General features: G+C 38.1%; 1 protein-coding gene across 1 annotated transcript; it reads left to right on the top strand.

Annotated features, from left to right (window-relative positions):
* Nucleotides 1-2714: 2714 nt before the first annotated feature.
* Nucleotides 2715-3848, top strand: LOC139725516 (galanin receptor 2a-like). Its single transcript, XM_071636603.1, has one exon. It carries the CDS (start codon nt 2715-2717, stop codon nt 3846-3848), a length of 1134 nt encoding a protein of 377 aa, XP_071492704.1.
* The last annotated feature ends 18212 nt before the right edge of the window (nt 3849-22060 follow it).

Raw genomic sequence — 22060 nt, 5'->3', positions numbered from 1 at the left:
GGCTCCTGGCAGACTTTCCACTTTTTTTGTAGAATGTCTCTTATCATTTAAGTAGCATCACAATTGAATTGAACTTTATTTTTGGATATCTCAGTTATTTCAAAACAGATTTTCAGGAAATAAACTTTGATAAAGAATAAGAATGTTTTCTTAATTTAAAACAAATCACAATGAACAAGGACGATGACACAGCAGCTTCACCATAAAAGTGCATGAGTGAGGGCTGAAGGAAGCAGAACAAAAGAAGAAAGCATGCATAAATTCTAAATAGATGACCTTGTTAAGCAAGCGTTATTGTAATGGATTACATTGCTACATTTCTGAAAATGTGAGCCTCATGATCCCCATCATACTCACATTTTTATGGTGAGCCCCCACTCTTGCATTCTTATGATTTGTCATCAGCCTTGCTCAGTGTAATTTGTTTTGGGTTTTTAAAGAGCATTGGCTTCTCTGCTCAAGGACCACAATTAATTTCAAATATCTAAACATGGAGTTCTCGATTTATTTACTACATGATGTGAAATTATGAAAATCGTCTGGACTTTCCCTTGAAGTAACGCTAGGAAAAGAGGAATTTTAGACGAAATGTTTAAAGCGTTACTTTTTTTTGACAGGATTATTATCATCTCCATCATCTTGATCAGATAGTTATCGCGTGAAAACAGCAACTTGTGCATTATCCTTAACAATAATAAACACATACATAATTGTACATTTTACATCCCCTACACAGTGTGATAAATACTGTTAATTCGAATTGTTGAAAACAATCACGTCGTATACAACTAGTCTATCGAAATGGCGAAAGTGCATTTGTAATCAGACACCAAATTACAGATATTCTCCCTGTTCGTCCCTCTTTCTATGAAACACTCGATCGTCATCACAGATATTTACTTGGAGTCTCTCGAACACTCACGTCTAATAGAGTGAAGATCATTTTTATTCTTTATTTTTATTTTCGTCTCCCAACACTTTTCCTTTCTAGTGATTATACATTTCAAACTTTGGAGATGCTTCCAAAGTAGCAGTCGTTTCAGTAACAATTTGAAAGTTTACTACATGTACTTCTACCAATTCACATGGTATATTACATTTATATATGTTAAATACTACATCTGTGATGATTGTTATATTTATGTTATAGGCAGATAGGTATGAACTATGTACATGTGTAATTCTCATGTTAAGCGTTTCGATATGCCAGGGTTGAATGGGAGAATACTTGCTATATCATATTACTGGAAACAGGAGCATCGTGTCTCATTGCTCGTTAGGCGTACTATGTTTATAGTTAATAATGATAATAATAATAGTAGTAGTAGTAGTAGTAATGATAATAATAATGATGATAATAACAACAACAATAATGATATGGAAAATTTATGTAGCGCTTAAGACAAACACGAGTGCTTTACAATTATATAAAAAACATATAAATCAACTACGAATACAAATAATCAACGACACATAATCATCAGTTTTGTTCTTGAAAGAAATGGGTTTTAAGTTTGTTTTTGAAAATGTCAATAGAGTGTGGAGAACTGAATATGAGTAGGTAGGTTGTTACAGAGAAGGGGGCACAAACGGAGAAAGCGCGGTCACCATAACGGTTGTGGGTGTGAGGGCCATGTTTGAGCTGAGCTGGATAGATGGTGATCTGAGGTCCACGCGTGTAGCCTGTTTGGGCTTCGATGAGATCAGGGGGTGTTTTGTAAAGCTGTTCGTAAAGTTACGAACGACTGACGAACGACTGGTGATCAGTTCTTGTGCTGAATTGATATTGAAATTCTGATAAGTATGCACATCAGAACTGATCACCAGTCGTTCGTTAGTCGTTCGTAATTTTACGAACAGCTTTATGAAACAGGGGCCAGGTCAGTTAAGTATAAGGGTAAACGGTTTATGGATGATGTTGTAGGCGATGAGAAGGATCTTGAACTTGTAGGATTTACAGCCAGAATAGATTGCGGATGACATACTTCCTATAATACAAGTTACTATGAATACTAGTTTTCATAGTTACTATACGAAAACATTGCCCTCTTGAGAAACTATGAGTGTACTGTAGTATCTAGGAGTTGAATTCATCGTATACAGATATTGTATTTTTTCTTTTACAAACTGAGGGGAGGGAATTGAACTCCCCTGGTTGATGTGATTTCCATCTACTGGAATCTTACCATCTACATTATGATGGGTTATGGGTTTAAAAGGGAGCGACATATTGTCCCGAACAAGCTTTGACAGGAGGGCAGGTCGGCATCTGCAGAATCCATTTCTCTCCTAACACTGCCTTAGCGCGTTAGAATAATGAGTCTTTCGTGTATTGTGAAGAAATACCCTTGTATTTACTATTGTCCCCGCCGTAGAATACCCTTTTTTTCAGATGAAAAAAAAGAAAAAAAAAAAGAAAACAACTATTAGGCAGTACATACAAATTTCGAGAATTTTAGTTGCAAGAATAATTTTTCTAGTATCAATGGGCAAAGTCGTTTGCAATTACTCCTTTGAATTTGCAAGTAGTTTGCAAGTCATTGCAAACTATTTTACTTTGCGTGTTGAAACTATATAGAACGTTTATCCTTGCAACTTCAATTCTCGAAATTTGTAGGGCAGCCCTTAGTCTAGATGAAAGGCATTGATACACTTTTTTTTAAATTACATTCATCTACACAGGAACAAACCTTGTGATACACGCCCGATGAGACATGGCATACTTCACATCAGGATCAAAGTTTGAAACATCTGCGACCATTTCGAGCACCATTGCAGTTATTGAAGATAGCCCCGACATACACCCTGACGGCCTGAATGAGGCTAATGCCTCTATGTCCACGTATTTGGTGACGTGGTCTTGGCAAAACATTTCCTGGTCATGGTGGTTGATTATTCAGTTGATCTTTGCAATCGTGGGAATCATCGGAAACTTCATTGTCTTGCTGGTCCTCTCTCAGGGTCGTCGTCACCGCTGTTCCACCGATACGCTGATCGCCGGCTTAGCCGCTGCCGACCTCATAACTTCGGTTTTCATCATCCCGCATAGCCCGATCAACACTTTACCCGACTCAATTCTGGGTCAGATATTCTGCCGCGTCATCCACTCATCCGTACCCATGTGGACGTCCATCAGTGCGTCCGTCTTCACCCTGACAGTGATCACCATAGAGAGGCTGGTGGCAATTCGACATCCCTTTCTCTATCAGCGTCTATTCACAGCTGAGCGAAGTGTGGTCGCCCTCGTTCTAGTCTGGGTTCTTTCCTTTATCGTCAACACGTTCCCTCTTTACGTCACCTTCATTGATGGCGGCACTTGCGTCGTTCATTTTCCTACACAAGCGCTTCAGAAGACTGTAGGCATTACTCTATTCCTCCTCAAATTTGTAGTACCTGTGACAGTCATGATGTTGGCCCACGTGCTGACCATCCGCAGCCTAAAGATTCGCAAACAGAACCTGACTTCGGGGAAGGAGCAAGAAAAGCACGCTTTGAAGATGCTGACGGCACGACGTCGCGCCACCAAACTCCTCTTCACCATCATTATTACTTTTATAATCTGTTGGACTCCCGACCAGGTGTCCTTTCTTGCCTTGAACGTTGACCTCGTCCACTTCAATCACCTGTACAGCCCTCTCTATCGCATTTTGGTGGTACTGGCCTTCGCCAACTCCTGTGTGAATCCCATCATCTATGCCTCACGAAGTCCGAACTTCCGGCGAGCTATCAAGGAGCTGTGCTGCTTGGGCCGTTCCGTCGGTTTGCAGTCTGTCTTTGGTGGTATTGAGGATATCAGGGTCAGTACACACACTGTAGTAAGTGCGGTGTCATCTAAAGAAATAATGTAGCAGTAAAGACCGATCAGGGGGATTTAATCGGAACAATCAAATGATGTTCCGTGTTTCTCTCTTTTTGCAGTAGTCCTTTATGGGTGTTGGGTATGTGCGCGTGTGTTTGTTTTTTGTTATTTTTCTTTGTTTGGTCTTATTTTTGGTTTGATGTTCTTGTTGTTTTGTTTGGCCTTGTTTTTGTTGTTGTTGTTTTTGCTTATTCGCAGAGTGACCAATAAACATGTGATGAAGACGTTTTTCCAAAGACCTGGAGATTAAAGAAACTGTTCAGGGAGATAACAAGAAAATAAAATTCTTAGGGGGCTTTTAATTAGAAAAGTGTGAAATATAAAGAATATGGCACACACTAAGAAAAAAAGGTTCAATAAGGGAGCTAGAAGGGTTCGAAGTCGCGAAAGTGGGTGCAAACTACACGATTTTAGAAAATGGTGGAACTTTGCTTCTTATATGGTTCATTTTGGGTTCGATCTTGCTACTGTCATTGACGGTGCAATATTACGCCCCAAACTAGTCTCAAAACAAAGGCCATCCTTTGGTGTTGCTCGGCACTAAAACGCAATATTACATATCCTTGTGCTGATATTATGAACATATATTTTTTGATATCAGGAAACTTAAGTTTCTTTCATATTCTATAATCATTCATCGAGAGTATATGTGACCCGCTACAACAAAATGATCCTAAAGTCGGGGGAGGTCGATTATTTGAAATTGCATGATATAATCCCCTAATCTTTCTGCTTTAAATTGATATATAACATATTTTATAAAAATAATCGGCTGCGGAGATATCGATGTTTGAAAGAGAGCATGTCGAGGCGTCTGGAAAATCACTGTTTCGAGAAAAGCGCCCTAAAAGTCTTCATTTCAACGCATTCTCGACAGGGACACGCAAGTCATTTTTCACCTCTGGACGATAGAAGGTAAGTCCTAGCAACCCCCGAAGAGTTCATTCAAGCACATCAGCGTAGGCGGTGTCCTCACCAACCAATCAGTGACCAGGATGTGAGAAGCGGCTGAGCATAGCGCACCCCGCTCACTGATCTCAGGGACCCCGCCCGCACGCACCAGTCGACTGGGCAGTGTGCGAGCTTCACGCTTCGGTCAGCAGCAAGCAGCAAACTGACCAATGAGATCACTCTGGTCGTTGTTAGGGGCGGAACCTATCTGTGGCGCTCAATCCAAATTTTCGAACAGTTTCTGCTTCGTTGAAACGCCAAAAAACATGGCTCAGAAAAACGCTAGTTTTGGGTCTTTCCTTTGATCATTTTGCTTCAAAATTTCGACAGATGATAGAAGACATGTTAGACTCCAATAATGTATCAAAATCAGAAAATCGTAAGTTTTGACCAATTTTAATGCTCTGACTTCAAACTCGATTTTCACGGCTTCGACCGTGCGCGACTTTAGGACCTTTTTGTTGTAGCGGGTCACATATTTTCAAATTAAGTTGAGTCCATGATGAAAGGGGTCTACTAAAAAAACAAACGTAGAATACCTGATTGCTTGTCTGGTATTGACCAATCACATTGTACACATAACCTAGGAGGTTTAACAGATGAAGTTCCAACTGAATGTAATTATTCAAATAGTCGTCAGATTTCTATTGCTGTACAAAACAATTCCACAGGTGCATTTGTGCCTTCGCTGATCGGGATTCGATGCCGCCGTCTCGCTGAGCAATCTGAAGATTCATTTTGGACGTTTACATAATTTTGGCTATATTTTGCTTCAAATGAAATCCTATACTTTAAGATAAAAACATATAAAACAAAAGTCAATTCTGAACATAAATATTATTGTGCAAAAGTGTTAATCAGGGCTGTTTCATGTGAAAGTGTTTAAACTGTACCCTGGATAGCTGGTTTATTTTATCACTTTTCCTCATGATTCTGACAAAGCAAACTGATATGAATCTTCAAATAGAATTCTTTATCAATAGAAACATCAGATTACTGCCCAGGCATGCCTATTAGAATAATGTTCGTTTTATTTCATTTTTTTTTTGGGAGCAATTTCTATTCGTGTATCCCCGTGTCTTTAACATTCACCTAACCTATCTCTTATTGGTTATGATGTCGAAACGTAATTACCATTACAAAGACATATCTTCCTGTTTGTGGTTCATTCTTGCTAAGGTGCAATATTGAGCCCATAACCAGTCTCAAAGAAAGACCCATATGGTGTTGATCGACACTTGAATACAATATTGCATACCGCCGTGGTGCTACAATGTACATTTTTTTAAAGACATCATAAAACTTGATGTTCTCTTATAATTTCATAATCATTCATCGGAGCATTTTTAAATGAAGTTGAGTCTTTGATGAAAGGGTCTGCTAACAAGCTAACGAAGAATACTTGACTGCTCGTCTGGTATTGACCAATCGAAATGGAATATGTCACAGCATTCCCTGCATGCTTACTGTGCGATGATAGAGTCAAACCCTACTACACGCTAAAGATTTTCGTTGCGACTCGATCTCGGGACAGAAAAAAAAAAATCAATATTTTTTCAAGGCCCTCAAATCTGGAATTCCATCCACTCTGATGTGAAATGTAAGAAAACGGTACAAAGTTTTAAGAAAGCTTTCAAACGTATTTTACTTGAAAGGTTTTCTGGAAGTTACCAATACCATTTTACGAATTTATAAGAGACTAGCAAGATAGGGTGTGTTTGTGAAAATGACATCTTGTGTATTGCTAATATGCGCTGGTCCATGTTTTTGTCTGTGTATGCATGTGTGTGTATGTGTGAGTGTGTGTGTGTGTGTGTGTGTGCCAATGTTTTTCTCTGTATATACAATGTATTTACTTTTCCGGGATTAGTTTTACATAAGGCCAATTGCCTTCTCACTCACCCCTTCATTTGATATCTTTTGCTGTTTGTTTGCTTTGTTTGTTTGTTTGTCACATTGTTATTTTATTCGTACCATTGTCACATTTTATGTATGCATATTTCATTAAGTGAAAGTAAAGGAAATGATAAACTAAAATCATTTAGAGAGCAAACTCGCGGATATATAAGGGTGCAAACTACACGATTTATTTGTAAGGGTTGATTTTTTCCCCTTTTTTTCATGGATTCATGCACGGTAAAGCCTAAGGGTAAAATGCATGCACATGAAAAATGTAAGCACATGTTTCCGTGTGCTTGCAAACACCACATTTTAGAATGAATAAAGACCAGCTGTGATAGTGGAATTTCTCATGAATAGATAATAAAGCATTCAAACCCTGGCCATTGTTCAACACCATTGTTAGGGTGTTAACCACACACTCCCATACACACCCATTGACCCCTGTGCAAAGTGAAAATTTTGTACAGAGGGTTGGAAATAGAGCAAAATCTGTAACCTAACTGTGAAATTGATCATGGATTTCATGAAACTGATTTGTGTTTTAAACCACCTCCAACTAAATTGTACACTATACAACTATCTCCCATATCAATGATGGTGTGATCTGATATATAGTTACTGAATTATTAAGAATCAAAAGTGGAATTTTTTTAAACGCCTATTAATACATAGAATACATTCGATGCAAAATAATGACATGGATGTTTCCTAAAGTGTCAATTCACGGACCCGGTAGTTTGGTCACCTGGTGTGGGCATGTTCATTCTTTTCTTGAACATGATTTATGAATTCAATGAATTGTTGAGTCTTGCAAACTAATGTGCACATAAGTTGACTCCCAGATGGCTCATTGTACAGCTCGTTCATGCGTGTTTGAGCTGAGCATCTAGCGCAAATTCCATTTCCACAGCAGATCAGTTCTTCTGAGGCTTTTCGTAGCGGCTTACTGCAACTCTGACTTCAAAATCATTTTGTCCACTTCATAATATCAAGACCCCGCAGATTCCTACTACGTGGAAAATGGTGAGTTAAAACATTGTAAAGCATGATTTGAAATATCCACAATGTTCTCGACGAAGGCCTTACTCTCGATATTACCCTTCATCAAATTTCTTGTATCTGTTATGTTTTTGGTTGTATAGCCATGTCTTATAATGTAGGCTTGCAGGCAGTAATATTAAAATGTTCATTTTGGAGTTCTGTTAAAACTGGCTAGTTTTATGCGTGCTGTTTTCTGTTCTATTTTGTTTTGTTTCGTAACCATTCTGTGGAATTAGAGCAGCTTTAGCGATAAAATGTCTTGCTAAAGACGTCATGGCATTCCGATTTCAGATTTCAGATTCATATATTGTTCATTTAGGAAATTCTTTTTGTTGGTACATGGGCGTGCACATAGGAATATCTACATACATGCATAAACTCACATATATTCATGTACATGTACACGTTATAAATGATACAATTTTCACTATATACATACACAATTATACAAGCATAATTTATACTCACAATACAGTGAACACATACATAATCACAAATTTCAAGTAATTCTTTATATTTACCGATCAACAACAAAACAAAATAGTTAAGAAAACGTGGAATCGGATATTCCTAAGGAAGTGTATCCTTAACATAACCTTTATGCCACCTTCCCCCCCCCCCACACACACACATCCCCAAGGATAATACATCGCGTCGTGCCATACCACATTTGATTTAATAACGAATAAAAGGAACGGAAGTTGATGAATAATTGTTGATAAACTTATGGATAAATAGACCAGTGTACTAACTAAACTCATAATGGCAAACATTGCACGCTTATCTTTATGCTGGGATAATTCTCTGTAGTCAGGTAGTGTTAGTGGTGGACTTAAGTTCACCCTGTATGCAGCAAGGCAGTGCATAAGAATTGAACTATACATTAAGCTGCCATGGAGAGAGTTATGTAGTCACATTTATATAAGTTAGCTCTTCTGCAAAATTATTACACACGCATGAACAGTGGCCTTGAACTCATGACACTTGATTTTCCTTTTCAGGTATTCAAGCAAGATACAATATGATGAAGTTGCGCGCATTCTCCTGATCACGTAAACTTATATGCAATTCTGAAGGACAGAGTGATTCCTCAACAGAATATGTAAGTTTCATTAATGGGTTAATCCGTAATACATGTATATGTATTTTCAGGTTATTGATTCATCTAGATTTTCAGAATGTGATATCCGTGAAGTATATTATATTAAAGCTTATTATTACACATGAACGCAGTTCTATCAGTTACTATTACGTAGCCACCGTTTAGTGGGTTGCGGAAAATTTGATAAGACTATAGTGCAATTTTTGATACCATCTATAATCGAGAGATATGTTACTCAAGTGGACCACTGCGATCATTCATTATTGCCTTTTCCGTTCTACATCTTCTCAGTTTTTTTGGACTTTTTCCTGAAAACTCCATGATGGATTGTAACTCATACAGGCAGCATCTCTACCCCGCAAGAATCTTCATTTTTTTTTCTTTTTTATCTATTTATTTATTTACTTATCTATTATTCATTTTATTTTATTTGATTTGATTTATTTATTTTTATTCATTTATTTATTTATTTTTTTATTTATTTATTTATTTTTTTATTTTTTTTTTTTTGGGGGGGGGGGTAATCTTCTTTTCTGTAACCAGTATTATCAAAGTAAATCAAATCAATGTTATGAATAGGTAGAGGGGGCTATATTTTCACTTTTTTGTGTGTGTGGTTGCAGGAATAGAGGTGTCAACCATAATGGGCATCATTACACCATTGCCATGGCCACCACCCGGACCATCATCTGTGGCAAGCTCAGCAACGGCTGAATGGCTGAAGTCTATAAGTCTTACTCCTTTCCTAACTGTGTAAAATATACAGCAAACTGATGTTGAATTGGCATGTAATTTGATGTTGTCTTACTTTGTTATTTTATGTTATGAAGACTTTGAGTTCGTCAGGAAAAATGTGGGAATATTTGAATATGCCCTATGTCATAAATGTATGCAGGCCTACATAAAAGGTGTGTATTTTCATCTCAGTCCAAATTCGCCACATTTTTCTTTTCAACATGACTTTACTCAGGCTATTCCGCATCTATTCTTTTTTTTCAGCTCTAACTTAATGATGTCGGCATGCTGTCTCCTAATTCCCCGTCTGCCTGGAGAGGACATGCTGTATGTCTGTGACAAAGTAAGTGCTGCACTTTTATTTTTTTATGGGAGACGGGAATTCCATCTGCTTTGTGACTAGAAATGTAAGAGGAATATTTCTTTGCAACATTATCATGTTTTACTTATATGACAAAGAGCTGAAATAAATCTATCCGACCGGATTTGTTTAGAAACCAATATCAAAGCTTAAAGGGATGGTGGTGGAGGTGAGGATTTGGGCTTTTAACTTTTTGTGATATACCAAGAACCTACTTATGAAATAATAGAGAGTATGCCATTCTAAGAGGAATTCTAAAGATTATTTGATGAAAATTGGTTTTGAAATGGATGAGCCATGCAAAAACAAAATAGAACGCAGCGATCGTAATAAAAAGTGAGTCCTATATTATATTATTATTGCTCTGTTTTGGATATCGCAGCTATTTCAAAACCATTTCTCATTATTTCAGCAAAAGACGTTAGAAACCTGAAGTAGATCTATGCAATCAATTTAATTTTCCATTTTCTGGTCAATGGTCATAGTTGCAACCTGTTAATTTATGTAAGCAACACAACTGCGTAGTGTAAACGACCTATTTCCTTCGAAATTTTATTCAGTCATTATTTATTCATGCCAAAATCTCTTTCAGAACCTGACAGGACTAAATCCCACAATCTTCACTGTGAATTCTGCGCACTAGTGACATCACTATTTGGCTGGATGGTTGTGAAATCGTGTCTTCCTTCGCTACAATGTTTCCGGCCTTCTGTGCTCTGTGGCTTTCAGTATCCCAGACAAGGCAGAAACACCCGATGCATACTTCAGCAGTACATTGCAAGCCGCGATCTGAACAGGCAACTATCACGAAGAAAAACCTACGGCATTTCATTAACAATATTGTTCAATAATTGTCTTGATATAGTTTACCAGCCTAAAATTTATATTTCATGGTGTATACTTTTACAAGGAATTGTCACCAGAGAAATGATGTTGTTCAGCTTGTCCCTCCGTTCGTACATCAGTCTGTTATCGATTATGGCAACGTTGTATCACGAAGGGAAATGAAACGAAAAGTACAAGTGGACAAGTTAATGCAGGGAGATTACTTTAGCAGTTGAACACATCGTCACAAATTGAGGAATATCGGAAAATCCGTTGAAGAGCTATATATACACATATATTTAGAGTTTCAGTGCCGCCATTACGAGATGAGAAAGCTACATCTTTGACGTCAACCATGGAAAATTATATAAAGAAATGTAAAGAAAATAGGCATAGTTTCACGTTTCTAGCATTACAAAAGGAGCACTTGATTTACTTCTTCCAGAAGGGGGTGGGGGTAATATTACCCTTAACATTATGGCAACGACAAATAAGTGGAGGCAATTTGTACTTTTCATATACAATCAGATTTTATGGAATTCCCTTGATATTTTCTTCATATACGTTTCCATACATGAAAGTGACACTGAAACTTTAAAAAATGCATAACTTCCACTGGATCATACGATTTTCCATGTTCACTTATGTGTTCTTATGATATTGCTCCAATCCACGGGTACATTTGGGTTTCATTCCCCTTTAAGTACTGTTTGAGGTATCCAAATGAAACTTTGCATATTGACTACGCGATGTGCACTCCCCAGGGCCATTCATGGATACCGCTCAAGGTGAAGGTGGATTGTATGTACGATTGGACGAAGTTACTTCTACCACCTTGTGGGTGCCAGCGTTCAAGGTCAAATATTGTAGGTCATTGTCAAATTCTACAATGTCATTTCGTGCTCTTTCCTTGTATCTCACCTTGTAAGCACTGTCGACATAGTATTGTGGTATTCCTTTAATAACTTTCCACACTTTTGAGCTATATGACCACCAAATTCACTCCTCATATCATCTAAAGATGGCTGTCAAGTGTTGATATTGGTGAAGTCCGACTCCGTCAACAGTCAAAAAGTCAATGAGCTTACATTTGAAAATCAGTGTAATCACAAATTCGATATGTGGGCAAGACATCACTTCGCTTTTACCTTGTTAGATGGTGAATATTTGTGAAGCTTCCGTTTCTAATTCATACAGCATCAGCATACCTTATGTCTGAGAATAGTGGTAAAGAAGATTAGATACTTTGGCAACAGCGTGTAAAATTCGCAAAATTTTATTTTGTGCCTTATTTGCTGAACAAACGTCGTAGGAGGACTACAACCTGCCAGGCAGTATGGCGGAACAATTACTCTATTATTAGCGTCATAGAATATTAAAATGACAATGATGTAGTTCTGAAGCATGCTATTCATTAGATACTTTTGCAATGACTCCATGTATACTTTTAATCGAACTAGGTATATAATCATCAATGTCTTCGTACTTGAATAACGACAGAATGATTTCGGTGAGGAAAGTTTTCTGTCACGTCATTTAGGAATAAGGGAACGTGTCAATATTATGCTATTTGTTCCATAGTTATTTCTGAAGTGGTTAAATGTATTTTCCTTTAAAAAAAAAAAACATTTTATATATACCTACGTTGCATCCAGATGCCTATTCGTTGAAAAATATGGGCAATGTATTCAAAGGTCAAAGATCATACACTAATGGGCCTAGGGTATACAACATTTCACTAGTTGTTGTTTTGTTTTGTTTTGTTTTGTTTTGTGTTTTTTTTTGTTTTTTTTTTGTTTTGTTTTTTTTTTTTTTTTGGGGGGGGGACACGGTTCAAAGTGTCCTGAAACCTTGTATAATGCATGCATTTAGTCATGTATGATGCCAAACTGTTCCCGCTCATACAAATGCAGCCGTTTCAAGGAAATAACATAAGATTATTCTTATACTCCATGATTTGGTAATGCTTAAGTGGTTCATAAGAGTCCAGTGAAACTGTGTACAGAACAAAAAGTGGACATGACATTGGTATACGATATCCGCAATTTACTCTTTGACGGGGTCTATCATCCGATTAATATGTATAGTAAAGCACGGTAGTCCCCTTTTCGGAAACTACAAGTTAGATAAGCTGCAATCATTTTGCACGCGACCATGGCGTTATAGCCAAAGGTGATCTGCAAATCCCTGTGTGCCTACAGAGGATTGGAAAACGTAACAACTTTCTATGTATAGAACAACGAAACAGAAACTGGTGCATGTATTATTCTCAGTCACTTTGTTAGTCATTATGATGATTTGCTCATTGCAGTTCCGGAATCTCAGCTCGAGGGACTCCAATTGATCCCAAATCAGTCGGAATGCGTGTATCACCCAAAACAAAATCTGAATACATAACCATGATAACTGCGATTCTGCCTAGTCTCCATTGGTAGCCCATAAGGGCTGGTATCAAGTTCGATTTTCATATTATAATTATACCTTGAATTTAGATGTTTTTATTGAAATGCCCGTATACCTGTATATGGTATGCGTATGTCAGTTAAGTATCTAAACCATAATAAATTGTAGTCGTAATCTAAGTGCCAAGAATCTCATGATTTGAATAAGTGTGAACACCAAGACATGTCGTGATAAGGACTTTAAGACAATTGACATCGTCATTATAAAACAAACTCCTAATTGTAAGACATGTTTTACATTTTAGATAAATTCATGTCTATGCTGGAAACATATCCTTTTGATGATTCATGATGACGTCACTGTTACATGAATATTGTACGCATGGAAATATGTAGGCCTATTCGTTTAAATGCATACAAACAACTTGTTAAATCCTCTTACATTTTTTTTTTCAAGATATGGTGCATACTTTAGAAATGTACGTAGCATGCTCTTGTTTTTTGAGGCTTTGTGTACTGGTAAAAAGCATATCTTATTCTTATAGATTATGTGAATAAGTACGTATTCAAATGCGTTTTGAATAAAACGTATCCAGACAAATGTATATCATATTTTTACCTCTTCCTTCATGCAGATGTATGCTCTTGCCTAGAGGGTTTGTTTGATAGATAGTGATAGTGCTCACCTCATTGGAAAGATAATCGGGTAAATATTTGGTTTTAGTATGTCATTCAAACACAACTATAAGTTAACTTCTACATTAACATTTCAAAACTCACAAATTCCACACATACATTTCATGATTCACAGGATCCAAATTACACCAATCTTATTTACTTTGCAGAGTGCAACAATAGCATAAGTTTGATATACTGAGCAAACAGGCTTGCATTAGTTCGCACTATTCAAGGTTTTGTTATGTGATGCTAAGTATATTTACCTTATAGGTATAATGTTGCAAATATGTGGTGCTTATTTCATCCATAACTGCTGCAAAATTGCTTCTTTAAAGGAGCCAATCAGTGTCACTGCCTGTTCCTCTAGAGACGCAATATTGCCCAGTAATCTCAAGGTGCACTTGAGGTTATACTGGGCAACATTGCGCCTCTAAAGGCGTAGACAGTGACACTGACTGGCTCCTTTAAAGAAGCAATTTTGCTGCAGTCATGGATCAAATAAGCGCCACATAGGTGCAACATTATACCTATACATATGGCACAAAATCGCACCCTCAAGAGAGGCTACAATCTTGGAACTTAGGGTGCTTCTTTGCACCCTCACGAAAGGTGTAAAGTTGCACCAAAAGTAGAGGCAAGAGAGGGTGCAAAGTTGCGCCGAAAATTAAAGGGAGAAAGATCGCACCCTCAAGAAAGGTGCAACTCGGCACCAATTAGTGTGGGTGGAAAGATGCACCCTCAAGAAAAGGGTGAAACTTAGCATCACTTAGTGTGGGTGGAAATATGCACCCAAGGGAAGAACTTCGCACCCTGAATAAAGTGTGCAATGTTGCACCCTCTATGGTGGGGCAAAGGTGCACCCACAGGGTGCAAAATTATACCATTGCACCATGGTGCTACTTTTGCACCAATTTCTTGAGGGTGCAAGATAACACCCATAGGGAGCCACCAGTGTGACATCACTTTGCACCCTTAAAAGGTGCAAGAATGAATCATTTTTTCTTAGTGTGCATTGACATGAAATAATGATAGAGGAAAAGGGGTCACAGAGGAAAAAAAAGAGGACATCTTGGAAGACCAGTCTATACAATGCATGGATGAGAGGGAGAGCAAGTGGGCGGGTATATAAGACACAAAGAACTAGTGGGGCTGATTGAGAAGGCCAGAAACAAAGATTTGAGGCACACCTCCGAATACGTCACATGATGGAGAGAGCATTTTTTTTTTCCTAGTTGAAAAGCACAATCATGTGTCAGAGCTTTTTGTATTTCACTTCATTTTCCCTTAGAACACTCAAATTATCAACCCTGTCTTTATGATCGACTGACTTGGATTCCTCCTTTTGACTACTTTTTTACAATTCTTGCTTGTCGTGTAAGAATATGACGTAAAAGTGACATCGACTGAATGGTCACACACGCAAACAGTGTTTTTCTTGCGTTTAGACGGTATACGCCTATACGTATCTAGATCTGTTTAGATAGAGACCAGTAAACCTGTGCATGTATGTAAAGAGAGTAAAGAGGCAAAATGAGTGCTTTTAACAGTGGATAGTGGAGGAAATTAATCGGGCCTAAATGTAATTTTCCCTTTTTCAACTGCCGCCTGTGCAATTCAATTATAATCATTGGTCAATGCCTCTTTATCGATGGTCAACAGATTTTAAAGAAGTGGGGTCATTGAAGCAGTAATCGTTTAACTTTTGCCACCAGTTTTCATAGGACATCCCTTCAAGAGCAATCATCTTTTCTCTTTTATAAGTGGAAAATCGTTGAATTTTACTGAAAAACCGGCTAGAATGAAATTCAATTATTATCACTTCAATTACCACTACTCTCAAGTTTTTTTTTTCTTCTGTAAAACTCGTAGCAATTTTAATTCAATTTTCCTTCGCGGAGAAGACAATAGATTATATAAATATGTGTACATATATAATTATGCGTGTGTGTGTGTGTGTGTGTGTGTGTACGACCTTCTCCTTCGTTGTGAGGTTCTGGTTTTGAATTAAAAATCTCAACAAATATGATTAAATGTGAAATTAGATATCTGTTCAATAAACAAACTATGCTATGAAAATGTAAAATGTTAGTTCCTCTAACGATGCACTGGTATTATGAAACAAGTGCTATAAACATGAAGACCATTTGATTTTGAAACAATTATATCTCTTTGGTTAGATAGAAGCAACAACCTCGGTAGATCTATCTTATTGTGGTTAGATAGAAGCAACAACCTCGGTAGATCTATCTTGCAGTCAATAAAGGCACTATAGATAATATCAATATATTGCACATCTCATTCAAAATAAAAGTATAAACTATACTATTCTGGCTCACCTAATGACTTTAACGGTATATTTCTGCATAGCTAATTTATCATCATTCCCTGCTTGCATTTCTTAGAATCATTTTCGTTGATGTGGCCCTCGAAAACGCTGATCACTATTACTTTAACGTATTTTATCTTGCAATTATTCATCATAAATGAACTCGTTTCTCTCCCCGTCCATTTTAAGAGTATTTCCATTAATCAGCAGTATAGCTGGCATATATATATATATATATATATATATATAATCTGGACGATAATACTCATAGGCTGATTTGTGCCTTGGGAAAATTCTGAACTCGCGTAAATATGTGTTACTGAAATAGGCTTGTAGTCTCACTGTGCTCAGTGCTGTGTATTTTCGTTTACATATCGATGTAGATTTTGATTCATCCAGGTAGTATGCTAAAAGCGTGTAAATTAAATCTGTTCGACTGGACTTACTTGTGAAAATTACGGAGAAAACAGTTTCGTGACTCGTCCGAGTCACTTCTTCAGCTCTGTCTGGCTGGCGAGCATTCACCCGTGGAGGGTGAATGGGCGATGTTACTGACTTTTTTGTCTGTACGTCGAGGAATTTTTCGGATCACCGACTTGTATGTTGGTGAAAGGTTGTGTCGGAGTCCCCCTCCCCCTTGAGCCCATTAGTTGGTTTGTCGGACCATCACATCCAGAACTCAGGGGACTTCATCGAGAAAGTGCGGGACATTAAGGTCGAGGAGAAAGAGACCATTGCCTCCTTTGATGTGTCCGCACTGTTCACGAGTGTACCTCCTGACAAAGCCATTGAAGTAGTAAGAGAACGCCTGAGCAGTGACACCAGCTTACATCAAAGGACCAAACTGAGCCCAGAACAAATTTGCCAGCTGTTAGAACTGTGTCTTTCCACAACGTGTTTTGTGTACAATGGTGCCTTCTTCAAACAGAAGCATGGCTGTGCCATGGGCTCACCCATATCTCCAGTCCTAGCCAACCTGTACATGGAACACTTTGAAACATCAGCTCTAGACTCATTTAATGGAAGAGGGCCCTCCCACTGGTACAGGTACGTTGACGATACATGGGTCAAGATACAGTCTACCGAACTGGACAGTTATTTCAGCACATTAACAACTGTGATCCGTTCATTAAGTTCACCGTGGAGAACATCAGGGACAACAGTCTCCCTTTCTTGGATTGCTTGATCACGGTCAACAAGGACGGCATCTTGTGTTCTTCAGTTTATCGCAAACCCACACACACAGACCAGTACTTGTTGTTCGACTCCCACCACCCACTTATTCACAAACTTCGAGTTGTAAGAACTCTGTTGTTTCACAGAGCATCCTACCTCCCTTCCTCTGAAGAGACAAAGGAAAAGGAACATTAACACCTACGAACCGTCCTGAAAAACTGCGGTTACAAACACTGGAGCATTGAGAAAGCCCTTCACCCTCGCAAACGGGACATCAGAGACAGGGCTTCCAGTAGCACAACCCAGCAACGAGGCAGAGGGGTTTCAGTCCCATACTGCCAAGGACTGTCGGAGAAAATCCAACGGATTTTCAGCTTCTACCGAATTCCTGTATATTTCAAGCCGACCAACACTCTTCGACAGAGACTAGTTCATCCTAAAGACAAAATCCCAAAACACAAACGGAACAATGTAATTTACAGGATAAAATGTCAGGGAAAAGACTGCAAAGAAAACTACATCGATGAAACCAAACAACCTCTCCACAAACGTCTCTACCAACATCGTAGATCCAGCTCAGCTGGGAACGAGTCGGCCGTGTTCACCCACCTGAAGAACACGGGGCACCATTTTGAAGACAAAGAGGTCGACATCATTGACAAGGAAACCAGATGGTTTGAAAGAGGAGTCCGTGAAGCTGTGTATGTGAATGCGGAAAATCCTTCACTCAACAGGGGAGGGGGACTCCGACACAACCTTTCACCAACATACAAGTCGGTGATCCGAAAAATTCCTCGATGTACAGACAATAAAGGCAGTAACATCGCCCATTGCACCCTCCACGGGTGAATGCTCGCCAGCCAGACAGAGCTGAAGAAGTGACTCGGACGAGTCACGAAACTGTTTTCTCCGTGATTTTCACAAGTAAGTCCAGTCGAACAGATTTAATTTACACGCTTTTATTTTCGTTTACGTATATGCTCCTGCTAAATAACATCCGTATGAGTTACCTGACATTGCATTTACAGATGTCTCGTAGAAGGTGTATGGTTTTTGTATGGTGCCAGTGGAAATTATTTTGAAGTTTGTGCCAGAGAAATTTTCATTGATCGAACAAATAAGATGGATAAATTGTTAGCTGAAAAGAGAAAAATGATGTAAAGAAAATTGTAGATTTAAGGGGTTGTTTACAGTCCGATTTGCGTTGCACGGTATTGCATAATATCCCACATGATAAGCGCATGACACTAACAATGCCACATGTAACATGTTAATGTAAAAGAAATTTTCCTGACCCGGAACTGGCATGATTAAAGTTTTAGGGGCACGTGCACTTTCGAAGAAGTGTTTGAATTCTATGCGTCAATCTTTCGAATCTTGTGACTGGATGTTGTATACCAACACAAAAATTATACATCAATCTGTGATATTCCCTTTTATAATTACTATACAGCGATACAATCAACAATTCACTTCAATTCTGTCTGTTTTCATTGATTTCTTTCCTGAAAACAACATAAGGGAATTGTTAATGGTCCTGGGCGTACTTTCACCATTATCATATTACATCACATCAGGCAGCAGATCATATAGTATATGATGATATCAACAATGCATGTGATACATAACAGCTCGCCTTAGAATATCAGAAAAGATCTATTGTAATTCAAGGTAGATTTCTGGTACTTTTGTGGCTGCGAAATATACGGAGCATAGGAGCATTCCTTTATAATTATGGCATCTTCTCGCATATAATTTGAAAACCATAGAAATGACAGAGATTTCACATACGCAGGTTCTTACTACTCCCCAATTTTGCCCTTTTCCTAATTTTCCATAATTTTACAGTAATCATACAAATGTGTTTTATATGGATTTTGAAGAAAAAAAAAAGCTCACAGACGCAGCCTATTTACAGCAAAAATATACTTTCACTGTATATATGTTTATAAATCACATGCTCATTTCAATTATTGTAATCAAAAGTATAATGCTTCCGAGCTAGGTAATTTGCTTGATTAGACACGGAAAATTCAAGTTTGTTTTTCCAAACGCCGACATTCACGTGGCCAGTTACTTTTAATATTTGTGGTTAGACTTTAACGCGCTTTATTCATAATTATACACTCTCTTGACATATACGCCTTTTCTCCGACTTTCGAGGAAACAAAAATCATGAAAATAATGAGCTTGTTTTTATCATTGTATTGTGCCTGTTCATGTAGCTTACATCATACACGTGACACTAAAAAGGGAATTGACATATTATGTACACTTCTTCGTATGTGAAGAATTATAGAGTCTGTCACCAAAAAAGATATAATTTGTACATTAACTCATGTCTATAAATATTATGGAGTCTGAATTATACTCGAATTCTGGGTCCATAACCCCATGTTAACCAGTTCATCGAACGTTATGTGACGGCTTCATTAACAATTCGTTCAACAGGCGTGACACAATCTGACCAAAGCTTTAATAATTATGCTATCACTTTTCAGTAGCATAAATCGAACAGGAATGAATATAGAATCTTACATTTTTCTACAGATTTTTAGAAGGGTATTCAGCCAGTGTTTAATATACGATCCCTTCATTCTGAAAACATAAGTTGCAAGGAAAATATGTTGCTACGACGGTTGACCATTGTGTATTCTCAAATCGATACGACGATTACAATGAACTTCGATATTTTGCAGTCTTCTGGATATTAAACCTTTATTTACAAAGATATTCACCAAAGGACATCAATCTGAGGAAGTTCATAGAATTACCGGCAGAGTAAAACTAGAAAATAAATTCAGTACTTAAACAGACCAATGGGAAACAGGCTTACCAGAAACAAACTCAGTTTCCCATAACCAGACGTAATCCGACTATCGAGGACGATTTTGTCCATACGCATTGAATCTAAACCATGAACTCAATACGGTTGAATACTTTGAGTCATACCATGCATACCAAACACAGTTGAAGAGTCAGTTTGTACGTTCAAAACAGGCATAATTTCTCGTAGTACTAAACATTTAAACACAATTTTAGTCATCGACAGAAAGAGTCAGTAGCCATCCACAAATGATATTTGTCTGGGATATGAAGCGGCAGTGGATGTCGATGTTAGGGAGTTGTACGAGTACCGGCCATCGACGTCGCTCATCTCGACGAGGGAGAGATAATACACGCCGTCTAACCAGTACGTTTTCCCGCCAAAAACTTCGACGTCATACAGACTGGAAGGATTCAGTACTTCCTCGGTAAGCTGCACTCGTTCACTCGTTGATATGTCGACGGTGTAGACAGCCGTACTGTTGATAATGAAGAGCCGCTCTGAAGTGTTGAGAAAGAAAAATAAGGAATAAAATGATTGGCATGCACTGTAGGAGTTTCATGATTGTAAACCTTAAACTGTTGTTGTTGTTGTTGTTGTTGTTGTGATGACTAATTTCTTTTGCAGTCTACAAATTTACAAGGCCCCGTAAGGACTGGACTCAAGATAACTACAAATAATTTATATTGACACTGGTTTGCGTGAGAGGGTGTCTGTCAAACGATTATACTGATTGATTGAGCACCTGGCAGCAAACACCACACACACACACACACACACACACAAAACCCCACAAACAAACAAAACAAAAAACAAACAAACGAACAAACAAAAATGGACTGTTACATTTTGAAAACTTCAATAATCTCAAATCACGACTTTTTTAAACTCTGCAAGTCAATAAGTCAATGCTTTATTTCATATCAAAACATCACTTGAGCTTAATATAGGCCTACATGCGAAGCCATTCTCCTGTATCGGTGTTGGGAATGAGGGGCATTGCGTGAATTACATGCAACATAACGGTATATTGCTCGATCAACTTATTCAGGGTATTGATAGGAAAGACTGGTGAAAACAGAATACTTTCTATGACACTCTCTCTCCGATAAGAAGATTTTCTGGAGTTCCTTTCAGTTTCATCACCACTGCTAGATGGCAGACCATAATTCAACGACCATTCAAGCTAGGATTCAACCTTTATGACGTCATGCACGGGAATTTCAAAGTACAGCGTCTCTGATTGATCCATTCATGTAACTGAAAGAGCTGACCGTATATCAAAAATAAAAGTAGGCTAACAAGGCACATACACAAACAAAAGCCGGGTTACTCGCAATTTCGTTTTGTTTCTTTGATCTTGCGATTTTAGTATCCCTCATTGCTACTTTTCACAATATTTTCTTTTTAACAATGAACTTAAACAGTCTAAAAGGAAACAACAATGAAATAAATGATAATAACAAGAATGATAATGATAAAGTCCCCTTACCTCCCAGATCGACTGCAAAGCTGCGTACGTTCCAACCATCGGCAACTTTTTCGCTGGGTCCCGATGCGTTCATGGGAACTCGGTAGATTGTATTGAGACCGGCCCAGTAGACATATCTGCGAAAAAGTCAAAAGAGGATCTCTCTTTTTTTTCCCCTTGCAATATTCCTCCAGCTCTGAGAACCAAGTGTAAAGTATGCTGCAATTTGTTGCATCCTGGCATTACAACAAACGGATGATATTCGTTATTCCGAAGGTTCGTTAATCCGAAATAAGGTTCGTGATTCCGAGGGTTCTTTATTCCGAAACTCACAAATTCCCTATGATGTGCGTTAATCCCGAAATGAAATAGGGTTCATTAATCCAAACACTTGTGGCATATTC

Source organism: Diadema antillarum, unplaced genomic scaffold (genome assembly GCF_040938485.1).
Source record: "Diadema antillarum isolate AM-2024a unplaced genomic scaffold, OU_Dant_1.0 scf00000017, whole genome shotgun sequence".
Lineage (NCBI taxonomy): Eukaryota > Metazoa > Echinodermata > Echinoidea > Diadematoida > Diadematidae > Diadema > Diadema antillarum.
Note: the sequence above shows the minus strand (reverse complement) of the source record. Positions and strands in the feature narration are given on the sequence as shown.